Here is a 14,855-nt window from a genome sequence, read left to right as displayed (position 1 = left end):
CCTGAAAAGGGAAAATACACTCTCAAATATAATTGCTGTGCTTTATTTCAAAACCGGGACAACATTCTAATCATATAACACACTAATATATGAACATATGAACAGCAGATATATTAAACATTTGAACAAAATATGAAATTTCTAAATATAAAAAATAAACTAGAGCAATGACATTCAAGGAAAAGAAAGAATAAATTTAGCAGCATTATCTCAGTTATCATAAGAAACATAAGAGTAAAACATTTATCTTGATTCTGAGCTTTGAATAAAAATATGAACAGTGATTATCAGAAGATTAAATGTAAAATAAGATAAATAATATAAATTTAAGCAATGGCATTCAATTAAAAAAAATAAATAAATAAAAAAAATTTAGCAGCAATATCTCAGATATTGTAACTTACTCTGTCAGTTGTGCAACCTTTTCTTTCAGAGGAGAAAACTTAGCCAGTGAGCTTTAATGAGCGTCATCTTTAGTGAGCGTTTTTCTACAATCCTGGACCAGCGGCCACAGTATCACTTGTGCTCACACATGCAGCCTAGTGATGCGCGGGTCGGGTTTTTTTCCAATCCAATGTTTTTTTTTTTTTTTTATATGAGCCAAAATCATCACAATTAAAAGAACCAAAGACGTAAACTATTCCAGTCAGGAGATGGTGTGATGCAATGAGTGGTATCAGGCATATTTTCAAATTCATGAAAATTTATATTTTCTATCACTTTGTTTAATACTCTTGAAAATACCTGTACACTAATCGAACCCTCATACTTACATAACAATAACAATAGCAGTTTATTCATTTAGCAGTGCAAGTTGAAGTCCGTATGTATACCTCTGGAGTCGATTAACATATACTTGTGATGAGCCATTTTCTCCTGATAAAATTAAATCACACTTTCAGTTGATCATACAGATAAGAGCAATACATCAATCAAATCTGTAAGGGTCTACTTTTATTTTTATACAGACAGAATAACAACAGTGCTACCGAAAAAAATATTCTGTGATAATCGATCTAAAAACAACGCAATGTCCAGTCTTTCACATCTCCCTTCATTATCTCTAATGCGACCACGCCCACACACTAAATGCACTAATTGAGACTATAATATTCCACGTGAAGCTTGCGGCTCGTAAACACCCATACAGAAAATAAAGCAGCGAGAAGGATTGTGAAGATGAGATGATTACCTCAGGATTTAAGTTTTGGATTTCCTCAAAAAAAAGAATGAAGTGCTTTAGTCAGCAGAGATCAGAAACACGAGTAAGTCTCTTTTTATTAATTTAAATACTTGTATCAGGTTTTACTTAATGTGTAAACATTTTACTAGTTAGACTTTTTCCAAACTGTAATTCCTGGCTAAATGTATAATCAAGTGAAACATTATGAAGTTTCAATAACAATATACACTATACCATTCAAAAGCTTGATGTGAATAATAATGTAACAAATACATGTACATTTAATAAATGTAACAAGCAATGTGGTTCTTTCAATTTCTAAAAAAAAAAAAAAAAACAATTTCAAAATTTCCACATTAATAATAACAACAAATGTTTCTTTTAAGGGGGTGGGTAGAAAAATCAGAGTGTGACTAGAGCAATAATGCCAAAAAAAAGAAAAATTCAGCTTTGAAAGTCAGCTTTGATTGTTCCTAATGAACAGTTTATCTGCACTCGCAAGTGAATCTCAGTTATTTTGTTAAGTCATTTTGTGGGATAATTATATATATATATTCTACATAAACCACAAACTACATATATGTATATATATACACACATACATACACACAGTACAGACCAAAAGTTTGGACAAACCTTCTCACTCAAAGGGTTTTCTTTATTTTCCATGACTATGAACATTTCAGATTCAAACTGAAGGCATCAAAACTATGAATTAACATGTGGAATTATATACATAAAAAAAAAAGTGAGAAACAACTGAAAATATGTCATATTCTAGGTTCTTCAAAGTAGCCCCCTTTTGCTTTGATTACTGCTTTGCACACTCTTGGCATTCTCTTGAGCTCCAAGAGGTAGTCACCTGAAATGGTCTTCCAACAGTCTTGAAGGAGTTCCCAGAGCTGCTTAGCACTTGTTGGCCCTTCTGCCTTCACTCTGCGGTCCAGCTCACCCCAAACCATCTTGATTGGGTTCAGGTCCGGTGACTGTGGAGGCCAGGTCATCTGGCACAGCACCCCATCACTCTCCTTCTTGGTCAAATAGCCCTTACACAGCCTGGAGGTGTGTTTGGGGTCATTGTCCTGTTGAAAAATAAATGTCCCAACTAGACTCAAACCGGATTGAATAGTATGCCGCTGCAAGATGCTGTGGTAGCCATGCTGGTTCAGTATGCCTTCAATTTTGAATAAATCCCAACAGTGTCACCAGCAAAGCACCCCCACACCTCCTCCTCCATGCTTCCATCTGTCCATCTGTTCACCTTTTCTGCGTCGCACAAAGACACGGTGGTTGGAAACAAAGATCTCAAATTTGGACTCATCAGACCCAAGCACAGATTTCCACTGGTCTAATGTCCATTCCTTGTGTTCTTTAGCCCAAACAAGTCTCTTCTGCTTGTTGCCTTTCTTTAGCAGTGGTTTCCTAGCAGATATTCTACCATGAAGGCCTGATTCAGTTCAATTGAGTCTCCTCTTAACAGTTGTTCTAGAAATGTGTATGGTGCCAGAACTCCGTGTGCCATTGACCTGGTTTCTAATCTGAGCTGCTGTTAACCTGTGATTTCTGAGGCTGGTGACTCGGATGAACTTATCCTCTGGTCTTCCTTTCCTGGGGCGGTCCACATGTGAGCCAGTTTCTTTGTAGGGCTTGATGGTTTTTGTGACTGCACTTGGGGACACTTTCAAAGTTTTCCCAATTTTTCTTGACATAATACTAATTCTAACAGTCTATTCAGTAGGACTATCAGCTGTGTATCCACCTGACTTCTGCACAACACAACTGATGGTCCCAACCCCATTTATAAGGCAAGAAATCACACTTATTAAACCTGACAGGGCACACCTGTGAAGTGAAAACCATTTCAGGTGACTACCTCTTGAAGCTCATCAAGAGAATGCCAAGAGTGTGCAAAGCAGTAATCAAAACAAAAGGTGGCTACTTTGAAGAACCTACAATATGACATATTTTCAGTTGTTTCACACTTTTTTGTTATGTATATAATTCCACATGTGTTAATTCATAGTTTTGATGCCTTCAGTGTGACCAATAGTCATGAAAATAAAGAAAACTCTTTGAATGAGAAGGTGTGTCCAAACTTTTGGTCTGTACTGTATATATATATATATATATATATATATATATATATATATATATATATATATATATATATATATATATTCATTCATACACACACACACACATTTATTTTGTCCACACATTCTCATAACTCTTCCCTGTCAGTCACACACCTGACTGAAAGGCTAATTACGCAGTTCATTATGCAGGCCTTTGTCTACTCAGGTGTGAATCACACTAATAAGTATGATCATTCATGCCTACTCGCATATTCCCTTTTGAAACAAAAATTGTCTTTTTTTAATTTAAAATTTTAATCAAAATATGGACCTGCGAACTCACTACCTTCGGTTTACACATTCACCTCTCTAATCATTAGGCCACAACTAATGATAATGTCCATGTCATGAGCAGAATATAACTGCTATTCTCACAGTGGCACAATCAGGCACAATACCAAACCATACCGGTAAATGTTTTGACTGAAATATTCAGTTTTGATTTGCCTGCATTACACCTGACCAATCAACGTCATTACGTGCCACTGATGTCAGCCCTGAATATCACCAGAGACCTTGCCAACCAGACAAGCCATAGGCAGAACCCGTGTGAAGACCTCATTAGCCGCATTTCCATTGTCGGGCCAGTGCGAGCCAGGGCTTAAAATAAAGGGCTTCACTAAAACCCGCCCTCTACACGCCTCTCAAGAACAACATCATACAACCCCATAATGTCACCAACAAAGATAATTTATAAGAAAACTAAGAAATAAGTCACTGGAATGGCAGTTTGTTTGCATGCTTTGTTAAATATTCAAGTTCAAAAGCATCGATGTTTTACTATAGAATAGAGTCCTGCACGGGTTCGGGTACCCGAAGGGTGACCCGCAAATTTGCCTGAAACGGGTGAAAAATATCCATCTGTGTCGGATACGGGTGCAGGTGGGGTCAGACACGGGAAACACGGGTCTAAACACGGGTTCAAAACAGTCACGTGCAAACGTAAAAACAGGCCTACGTTCCACTTTTAAAAAATCACAACCGCCTGAACGGCTGTATGAGTCATTAGTTAACAGACGTAAAAGATCAGCCAGCTGTTTTTTTTTTCTCGTTGTTTTTCGTATATATATATATATATATATATATATATATATATATATATATGGAAAACAAAAACAATATACAGTATTGTTCAAAATAATAGCAGTACAATGTGACTAACCAGAATAATCAAGGTTTTTCGTATATTTTTTTATTGCTACGTGGCAAACAAGTTACCAGTAGGTTCAGTAGATTCTCAGAAAACAAATGAGACCCAGCATTCATGATATGCACGCTCTTAAGGCTGTGCAATTGGGCAATTAGTTGAATTAGTTGAAAGGGGTGTGTTCAAAAAAATAGCAGTGTGGCATTCAATCACTGAGGTCATCAATTTTGTGAAGAAACAGGTGTGAATCAGGTGGCCCCTATTTAAGGATGAAGCCAACACTTGTTGAACATGCATTTGAAAGCTGAGGAAAATGGGTCGTTCAAGACATTGTTCAGAAGAACAGCGTACTTTGATTAAAAAGTTGATTAGAGAGGGGAAAACCTATAAAGAGGTGCAAAAAATGATAGGCTGTTCAGCTAAAATGATCTCCAATGCCTTAAAATGGAGAGCAAAACCAGAGACGTGGAAGAAAACGGAAGACAACCATCAAAATGGATAGAAGAATAACCAGAATGGCAAAGGCTCAGCCAATGATCACCTCCAGGATGATCAAAGACAGTCTGGAGTTACCTGTAAGTACTGTGACAGTTAGAAGACGTCTGTGTGAAGCTAATCTATTTTCAAGAATCTCCCGCAAAGTCCCTCTGTTAAAAAAAAGGCATGTGCAGAAGAGGTTACAATTTGCCAAAGAACACATCAACTGGCCTAAAGAGAAATGGAGGAACATTTTGTGGACTGATGAGAGTAAAATTGTTCTTTTTGGGTCCAAGGGCCACAGGCAGTTTGTGAGACGACCCCCAAACTCTGAATTCAAGCCACAGTACACAGTGAAGACAGTGAAGCATGGAGGTGCAAGCATCATGATATGGGCATGTTTCTCCTACTATGGTGTTGGGCCTATTTATCGCATACCAGGGATCATGGATCAGTTTGCATATGTTAAAATACTTGAAGAGGTCATGTTGCCCTATGCTTAAGAGGAAATGCCCTTGAAATGGTTGTTTCAACAAGACAATGACACAAAACACACTAGTAAACGGGCAAAGTCTTGGTTCCAAACCAACAAAATTAATGTTATGGAGTGGCCAGCCCAATCTCCAGACCTTAATCCAATTGAGAACTTGTGGGGTGATATCAGAAATGCTGTTTCTGAAGCAAAACCAAGAAATGTGAATGAATTGTGGAATTTTGTTAAAGAATCATGGAGTGGAATAACAGCTGAGAGGTGCCACAAGTTGGTTGACTCCATGCCACACAGATGTCAAGCAATTTTAAAAAACTGTGGTCATACAACTAAATATTAGTTTAGTGATTCACAGGATTGCTAAATCCCAGAAAAAAAAAATGTTTGTACAAAATAGTTTTGAGTTTGTACAGTCAAAGGTAGACACTGCTATTTTTTTTGAACACACCCCTTTCAACAAATTGCCCAATTGCACAGCCTTAAGAGCGTGCATATCATGAATGCTGGGTCTTGTTTGTTTTCTGAGAATCTACTGAACCTACTGGTAACTTGTTTGCCACGTAGCAATAAAAAATATACTAAAAACCTTGATTATTCTGGTTAGTCACATTGTACTGCTATTATTTTGAACAATACTGTATATACAGAATCTGAATTAAAATGTGTTTGATTTAAACCTATTTCAAAATTTGTGTCATACAATTATATCGCGCAGACAGGTCAACTAACGCGATCGTTATAAAGGTGTTTAAACAACAATGCACTTCCATTTACATGTATTTTACAATCGGAATATCAGATATTTCATTCCATAGCTAACACATTTGTGAATATGGGCCTAATCTAGGCTATCCAGGGTTGTTGTTGTTTTTTTTAATTGCATCTGAAAATGACTTTGTGCAGCTCATTCACATGTGCGCTCTGGCGCAGATCTGCCTCTCGCAATGCTTAGCTGTGAACGATTTAAAAATGGGTGCGTTCGACTTGAAGCACAACCTCAGACGGTGGTATGATTCGCTCTTTTGTTTGTTTTGTTTTCTTTCAGGATCAAAAATACAACAAATGAAAGCGTTTATCTGTATTTCTGACTGATGAGAACTATGCATATACATTCAAAAATCAGTCAATTTTGCATTTTATTATGAGATATTTTATTCTAATGTGATCAGGGACTCAAACACTGATGGACCAAAGAGCATGTATTTCGACATTTGCAGTAAAAACGTGAAATATAAATTCTCAGAAAATGCATTTAATACCAATATACTCCATTAATAAAGGAGTCAAGACATTGGGAAAATATCAGTCCACATGTGTTTTATATTTAATATGAGGGAAATAGACATGCATGCATGCGTGACACAAAAAAATATTTAACTTTTAGGTAGCAAAATATTTTTTAGTAATTCTGTCAATTACACTAAGGTTATTACATTGTCTGCTATATATTTGCTTCTTATTTATTAAATACGGGTAATTGATTGATAAAACATTGATCAAAATTAAGATAAAATGTATAAAAACGAATATCTTTTAAAAAGAGTTTTCCATAAATAACTTCTGTATGACCTGGCAATAAAATTGGAAAACAGTGTCTAATTTGATTGGCTTAACTGATTTGATTTCGGGTGCGGGTCGGGTGTCGGTTCTATTTTAAGCGGGTCGGGTTGGGTGCGGATTTTAATTAGTGCTGCTGTCGGAAAACGGGTCGGATGCGGTTTTAAGCACTGCTGGTACGGGCGGGTGCGGATTTACAAAATCGGACCCTTGCAGCTCTTTGCTATAGAAAAAGTGATACATTGGTCATAATGAATTAATTTATCAGGACTCAAAATTAATCACACAGAAATATATATATATATATATATATATATATATATATATATATATATATATATATATATATATATATATTCTGCCATTTTTTTTCCTTTCTGAAACAAGCAAAAAAAAAAAAAAAAATGTATATATGTAGTTCTGGAAAAAAAAAACAGGCAGAAAATAAAATGTATAAAATTAATTTATAATTTCTTATAATAATTCCATATTATTAATCATGGTTCCCTTTCAGTCAGTCACACTCAATGTCACACATTGGTGACCGACAAATTGGGATAACACTTCGATAGACCAATCTAATTAGAGTGTAAACTAAATGCAATTATTTCATCCAGCTTCCGCTGATCACATTGTGATTATAATAAAGGCAGCAGGTGTAATGCATAACAGCTTTTCACTTTGGAACTGAGTGACCACATTCCCCTGCTCCATCCAAGTGTCTTCAGTGAGCAACGAGTTCAATACGCTTTTAGAAGCTTTTGGTGTTGTCTATAACTTCTGATCCAATAGGCAGTATATTTATTTACAGAATGGTCAGACAGGCAGTAATCAGATAACAGCGTAGAGAATATCAAAGGATATCCAGAAACAGAAACAATACCAGGCAGAGGTTGGGGCAGGGGGCAGAGAATCACAGGCAGTATAAACAATCCAAGATCAGACACGGAAGGAATAAACACAAGGGAAATGCTCGGAGATGTCAGACTGGGCTATACAAGACTTCGCCATGACTGACACAGTATATATAGGGGTGTGGTAATGGGGAACACCTGGCGGTGATTAACCCTAGGCATGGGATTATAGGAAATGGAGTTCATGGGCAATCCAAAGGTTCTAGATGACATACAGGGAGCTAGCAATCACCATCACTTCGGTGACCGCACCATCTACGATAGACGCTTACACCTTAAAGTAGAACCTGTTCGTGGAGTGGTGTTCTTATTGCTGACATGACTCCCGGAGATGTTAGACTGTAGTCGTGCTTTCCTTTATGCAGCAAGGACAGGAGCGAAGGCTGTCTCCATACACCCTCAAAGTCCAGGTTGCTGCATATCATGACCCTGTGAATGGGAAGCCTTTAGCTAAGCATGACCTCGTCATCTGATTCCTCAGAGGGGCCAGGAGGTTAAATCCTAAAATCTAAAATCACTACAGCAGGACCCATTCGAGCCTTTGCATTGAGTTGAGCTAATGTTTCTTTCTTTGAAAACTCTGCTTGCACTGGCCTCCATCAAGAGGGTAGGGGACCTGCATGCATTTTCGGTCAAGGATTCATGCCTACAGTTTGGGCTGGGTTCCCACTACGCCCTTCAAAGACCAAGTGGTGAACATGAAAGCACTGCCCCTGGAGGAGGAAGACCCAGTCCTGGCTTTGCTCTGTCCTGTCCGAGCATTAATATGCTATGTAGACATGACACATCGTTTCAAGACCTCAGACAAGCTCTTAAGGATGCCAGCTGAAGGGGAATGCTATCTCTAAGCAGAGTATGGCCCACTGGATTCCTCCTTGGCGCTGGCTTGCAGTGCCTCGCTGACAGAAATTTGTAGAGCTGCGGGCTGGGCGACCCCCAACATGTTTGCTAGATACTATAGCCTTCGTGTAGAGCCGGTACTTCCTGTGTTCTCACCTCAAATGAGTAATGGCACTGAGAGGCCCCAGTTAGTGTCAGCTTACTAAAACTGCTACAGAGTGTCCGTACTGTAGACCTTGTTCAGATCCTCCATCACCCTTGGCAGCTAGGCAAAGCGGAACATCCGGCACCAGGCCTTCACGATGAATCCGTGAGAACCATAAGGCTGGGTTCCATATTGAGACCTAAGCAGCACTTGTATGTGTATAGTCCATGATATAGCCTTAGACCCCGTGTTTTGCCAGCAGACTTCTGCTTTCCCAAGAGGGTTACAATCACCTCCAATATTTCCATATACATCTAAATGGATGCTATATGTGTATTTTCTTCTGAAAACTCCTTTGGGAAGGATGGGGCTTCCACAGCATCCCTGTTCCCAGTAGAACGGGTATGTTTTCCCAGTGTTATCCAGTCTCAATCAATGTGATAGGACTTTGTCAATGGTGAGTGTAACTACTTGTCCCAAGCCCTGGCCTACACCAAAAATAGGGGTGCCGGTGACTCGCACAGGGCACTGGAAGGGGCAGTACCCATGGCACTTTGACTGAAAGAGAACATCTCGATTACGTATGGTAACCCTCGTTCCCTGAAGGAGGAAACAGAGCCACCAGGTCAGCAAAAACCTGGTATGCATTGCACCTGCTGCCTTACTATACTCACGCTGTCATAAGCAGTAGCTGGATGCAATAATTTTATGCCAATGTGCATTGCTTAGTTTAGTTTACACTCAAAGTAGATCGGTCTATCGGAGCGATATCCCAATTTATCAGTCACTGACATGACGTCTCCATTCCCTCCTTCCGGGAATGTGGGTTACATACACAACCGAGCCATTCTTATTATTGTGCTACCCATTTGATTGGATTTTTGTGCTATTGTTTTGAGTAGCAATTGGGATTTGGAACTACTACAACTCCAAACGTATAGGGTATTACGAGAAATCCAGTACAAGCATATAAAGCAAACCATAGTTAGGGATTCAATATGCCATCCCCAATGGCTATTTAATGAAGTGATAAAAGGCAGGACTATCTCACTTCTGACTCAGATGTTCCTGCCTTGCATACTAATTGACATGGCAAAGTGGACTTTATCAGTGCTGCAACTGCTGCTGGTGGTGTATGGGGTCAGTGTGCCTGCATTAGCGCAAATCTGCAGACTGCTTGGTCAGCCTGCCCTTCCTCTACTTTCTGCACAAAAAGACATTAATATTGGGGCAATTTTCTCATTTCACAAAAGTGCTCTGCTGAAGATCCAGCCTTTCACTTCTAAACCAAATCCAACAACATGCGGCAGGTCTGTATTAAAATAACTCTTTGAGGTGATGATATTTTGCAGACACACAACTGATATTCTATTTCTACAGCTTCAACAGCTTACGTGGGTTTAAGTATGCTCAGACACTCATATTTACAATTGAGGAGATTAATAACAGCAAACAGCTGTTGCCTGGTGTTTCTTTGGGCTACAAGATATATGATTCCTGTAGCTCTATATCTCAAACTGTTCTGTCAGGCATGTCTTTAATGAATGGATATGAAGAGACTTTGAATGATACATCCTGCTCTAGACCACCAGCTGTTCATGCCATTGTTGGAGAATCAAACTCCTCTCCCACCATGGCACTGGCTTCTATAGTTGGTCCTTTCAGCTTACCCGTTGTAAGAACTCTTTCTTACTTAACTCTTGCTGCTTTTTATTTTGTTGATTAAGTGTACAATGAAGCACTGGAACAGCCACCATGTATGCTTTGTAAAAGCAATTTTAAAAATATAAAGCAATGTTTAGATTGTTATGTTTGTAATGTTTATGAAAATAATACTATTTATTATATATAGTGGCTATTTATTTATTTTTTTTCAGATTAGTCATTTTGCCACATGTGCATGCCTGAGTAACAGAAAAAGGTTTCCGTCATTCTTCAGAACAATACCCAGTGATTATTATCAAAGCAGAGCTCTCGCTCAGCTTGTCAAGCACTTTGGCTGGACCTGGGTTGGGACAGTCAGGAGTCGTGGAGACTATGGCAATAATGGTATTTCAGCATTTGAGGAGGCTGCAAGACAAGAAGGGATTTGTATTGAATACTCAGAGGCCATATTAAGCACAGATCCAAAGGAGCAGTTTTTAAAGACACTAGAAGTGATAAAGAAGGGCACTGCCAAGGTAGTGCTGGCTTTCGTTGCAGTAGGAGATTTTGTTCCCCTCTTAAATGTAATTGCGCAACACAACATCACAGGGATTCAGTGGGTTGGCAGTGAATCTTGGATCACTTATCGAACATTTGCAGAAACAAAAGAATACAGTTTCCTCTCTGGAGCTGTGGGTTTTGCTATAGCAAATGCTAAACTTGTGGGCCTGAGAGAGTTCCTAGTAAATGTGCATCCTGATCAAGAACCAAACAATAAACTTTTAAAAGAATTCTGGGAAACAGTTTTTCAGTGCTCTTTCAGAAGCAACAGTAGTGGTGGCTGTACTGGCTCCGAAAAACTGGCAGAGCTGCAAAATGAATATACTGATGTATCAGAGCTACGGATTGTAAATAAAGTGTACACTGCAGTGTATGCTATTGCACATACACTACACAATGTATTAAAAGACTTGAGATCCTCCACCAACAGCAGCAAAGGAGAATGGCCTACACTACAAAAGGTATGTATAAAAAAAAGAAGAAAAAAAAGAAAAGCATTTTGCAACTAATTCTGTTTCTGATATTTCCTATTAGGTGTTGAATTATATGAGGGATGTGAGATTCACTGTTAAAACAGGTGAAGAAATCTTCTTTGATTTAAGTGGTGATCCAGCAGCGAGATATGACCTTATTAACTGGCAGCCTGCTGAAAATGGAAGTTTGCAGTTTAAGTATGTGGGCTCATATGACAGCTCACTGCCATTCGAACAGTGTCTTCAAGTCACCCAGGAACAAATGATATGGGCAGGGAACAGTAGGCAGGTACATTAATATGATATAGTTAAAAAATATATATTATAATAATAATGCTTGCAAATAACATTTGAATCATGAAAAGGACAATGAATAAAGAACAGTAAGTTCAATTTTATGAAATAAGTATGAAAGCAATTACATATATACATAAAGATGAGCAATTAATTTAACAATTCAAATAATTGTTTTGTATGAAAATATATTTTCTCATAGTTCCCTGTGTCCGTGTGCAGTGAGAGCTGCCCCCCAGGTACTAGAAAAGCTGTGCAAAAGGGGCGACCTGTTTGCTGCTATGACTGTATTCCATGTTCGGAAGGAGAAATAAATAATGAAACAGGTAAAATAGTACATGTTTTTTAACTCACATGAAAGTAGGATTAAGTGTTCAGCATTGTAAACACAAATAAACTGTAATGCTAACCATTGCTCACTTCATGATACAGTTTCCATTATTAATGAATTCATTCATTCATTCTTGAAATTTCTTCACAGATTCTAGTGACTGCTTTCCTTGTGATTTGGAGTACTGGTCGAATGAAGGCAAAGACAAATGTGTATTAAAAGTGGTAGAGTTCCTATCCTATACAGAAATCATGGGGACGGTGCTTTGTATTTTCTCCTTCTTTGGGATGTTATTAACAGCAATTGTATCTTTTGTGTTTTATCTTCATAAAGAAACCCCTATTGTCAGAGCCAACAACTCAGAGCTGAGCTTCCTGCTGCTCTTCTCACTCTCACTGTGTTTCCTCTGTTCACTTACTTTCATTGGTAGGCCTACTGAGTGGTCCTGTATGTTGCGCCACACAGCATTTGGGGTCACTTTTGTCCTCTGTATCTCCTGTGTTTTGGGAAAAACAATAGTGGTCTTAATGGCTTTCAGGGCTACACTTCCAGGAAGTAATGTTATGAAATGTTTTGGGCCTCTTCAACAGCGATTCAGTGTTGTTTCATTATCATTAATACAGATGATAATATGTGTGCTTTGGTTAACAATATCCCCACCTTTTCCTTTTATGAATTTGAGCTATTACAGAGAAAAGATCATCCTAGAATGTAACTTAGGTTCAGCTCTTGGCTTCTGGGCTGTTCTGGGTTATACTGGCTTGCTATCAATTTTGTGTTTTATTTTAGCTTTTCTTGCTAGGAAACTCCCTGATAATTTCAACGAGGCCAAGTTCATAACATTCAGTATGCTCATATTCTGTGCTGTATGGATCACATTTATTCCAGCTTATGTCAGTTCTCCTGGAAAATTTACTGTAGCCGTGCAGATATTTGCTATTTTAGCATCAAGTTTTAGTTTACTCTTTTGCATATTTGCTCCAAAATGTTACATTATTTTGCTAAAACCAGAGAAAAATACAAAGAAACAAATAATGGGGAAATCTTAATCTAAAGCTCTTTAAGCTCAGAGATAATTGTGTAAATCACAAAAATGTAAAGAAAACTTAATATATTCCTCTGTATTCTGAGAATTAAACTAGCAGATAAGTGAATACAAGTATTTTGCCTATAAAAAAAGTAAAAAGAAAACCTAAAGAATTACAGTTAAAGTCTTGTGCTTTTGGGTACCGATGCCGCCTTAAATGACAGGAAAAATACACTTCGGTGCACCTGATGGATTCCCATGTCATCATGACTGAAGCTACACAATAGCAGCCCCAATATAAAGTATGTCTCTAGAGAAAAAAAGAAAAAATATATTTTATATATTAAATATATATTACAGTATTTCACAATTGCTAAAACACATTTCTTGAAACCTTCACCCATATTCTCAAAACTTTAAACACAAAACCTATTCTTTAAACTACATACACAAAACCCCTGACTCTTCTGGCAAAATCAAACACTTGCCTCAAAACCATTTGATCTGTGCTCAAAATCAAACAATGCTTTCAAAAACATAAACCCATCCAGTCAATATATAAACACTCATCAGCATTCATTAGACATTACATCAAAAAACTGACAACACAGCGTCCAGGGCATGTAGTTACAGATATTCTTATTTTTATTTTTATTTTTTATTGCATATAGAAAATAATTTTGCCATAAATAAAAGTAAATAATTCACAACTTAATACAGCAAATATATCGCATACTGTAAGTACTGCAAGTAATACAGTATAGAATTTCTGTATTTTCAGCATAAAAATAAAGTAGGCTCAAAGAACAAAGACAACTCTAAATGCAAAGTGTATTACACAAAACATTGTGCAAATGCAAAATTAAAGTCAAAGAGAGACTCATTCTGCCTCAGCATCCCGATGGTGGAGAGCCACGGGAAATGGTAGAAAGGCTGACACTGTTGATAGCTTCAAACTTTACATTGTCTTCTACAAGTCTTTGCTGTATTTCACCATATCAACAATGAGAGTCTATTTCTGTTGGGAGATCGAAGGAGTCCTTCCACCCTCATTTGGTAGTCTTGCAATTCTACAAAAGGGAAAATGCTCTTACAAATGTATACATACAGGAACAATAGTAATCGACATCACATTCATATGTAAATTGTATTCTAAATCTTTTTTTCTTTTACCCCACTCCCCTTTTCTATTGACAAACTGATGTACTATATCAAATGTCAAATTAGAAAAACAATAAATTTACCTGTTCTCTTCTCTGAATGTCCTGATTATGGTGGCCACAGTTGTCCTTGAACTCTTCCTCCTCGTCCACCACCTCTTACACAAACTCTTCCTCCTCTTCCTCTCACATTGTTTCCATCCATTGTGGTATCAACACTCAAGCCACCTCTACTGGTTTACATTCTAGACAACTGATTTGATCACATCATTAGAAACAAGTGTGAACAATTTTGAGTTGTTGTGTGTAAACGATGACAGTTGTGTTGTAGTTGTGTTGAACTTTTGCCACATGTATTTACCATTTTGCAACACAGTGCAAAATGTGTTTTAGTGAGTAAGAATGTGTTTAAAGTTTTGCAAAAAGAGTGGATGATATTTGCAAACAGTGTCTTAACTACCTGAACTTGTTTAAGAT

General features: G+C 37.7%; 1 protein-coding gene across 1 annotated transcript; it reads left to right on the top strand.

The window, feature by feature from the left end:
- Positions 1 to 9,977: 9,977 nt before the first annotated feature.
- On the top strand, positions 9,978 to 13,240 carry LOC113061288 (extracellular calcium-sensing receptor-like). The gene is made up of 6 exons (XM_026230317.1): positions 9,978 to 10,198; positions 10,269 to 10,563; positions 10,766 to 11,554; positions 11,628 to 11,855; positions 12,063 to 12,186; positions 12,342 to 13,240. The coding sequence occupies exons 1-6, from the start codon at positions 9,978 to 9,980 to the stop codon at positions 13,238 to 13,240; spliced, it is 2,556 nt and encodes an 851-aa protein (XP_026086102.1).
- The last annotated feature ends 1,615 nt before the right edge of the window (positions 13,241 to 14,855 follow it).

Source organism: Carassius auratus, chromosome 43, assembly GCF_003368295.1.
Source record: "Carassius auratus strain Wakin chromosome 43, ASM336829v1, whole genome shotgun sequence".
NCBI lineage: Eukaryota > Metazoa > Chordata > Actinopteri > Cypriniformes > Cyprinidae > Carassius > Carassius auratus.
The sequence above is the reverse complement of the archived record's forward strand: the minus strand, read 5'-3'. Positions and strand labels throughout refer to the sequence as shown.

What these genes read in the sequence shown, in the direction of transcription:
- LOC113061288 (XM_026230317.1), top strand. Translation starts at nt 9,978, where the DNA reads ATGGCAAAGTGGACTTTATCAGTGCTGCAACTGCTGCTGGTGGTGTAT. An exon ending in AATGGCCTACACTACAAAAG is followed by an intron (nt 11,555 to 11,627) that starts GTATGTATAAAA and finishes ATTTCCTATTAG; the next exon opens with GTGTTGAATTATATGAGGGA. An exon ending in AGAAATAAATAATGAAACAG is followed by an intron (nt 12,187 to 12,341) that starts GTAAAATAGTAC and finishes ATTTCTTCACAG; the next exon opens with ATTCTAGTGACTGCTTTCCT.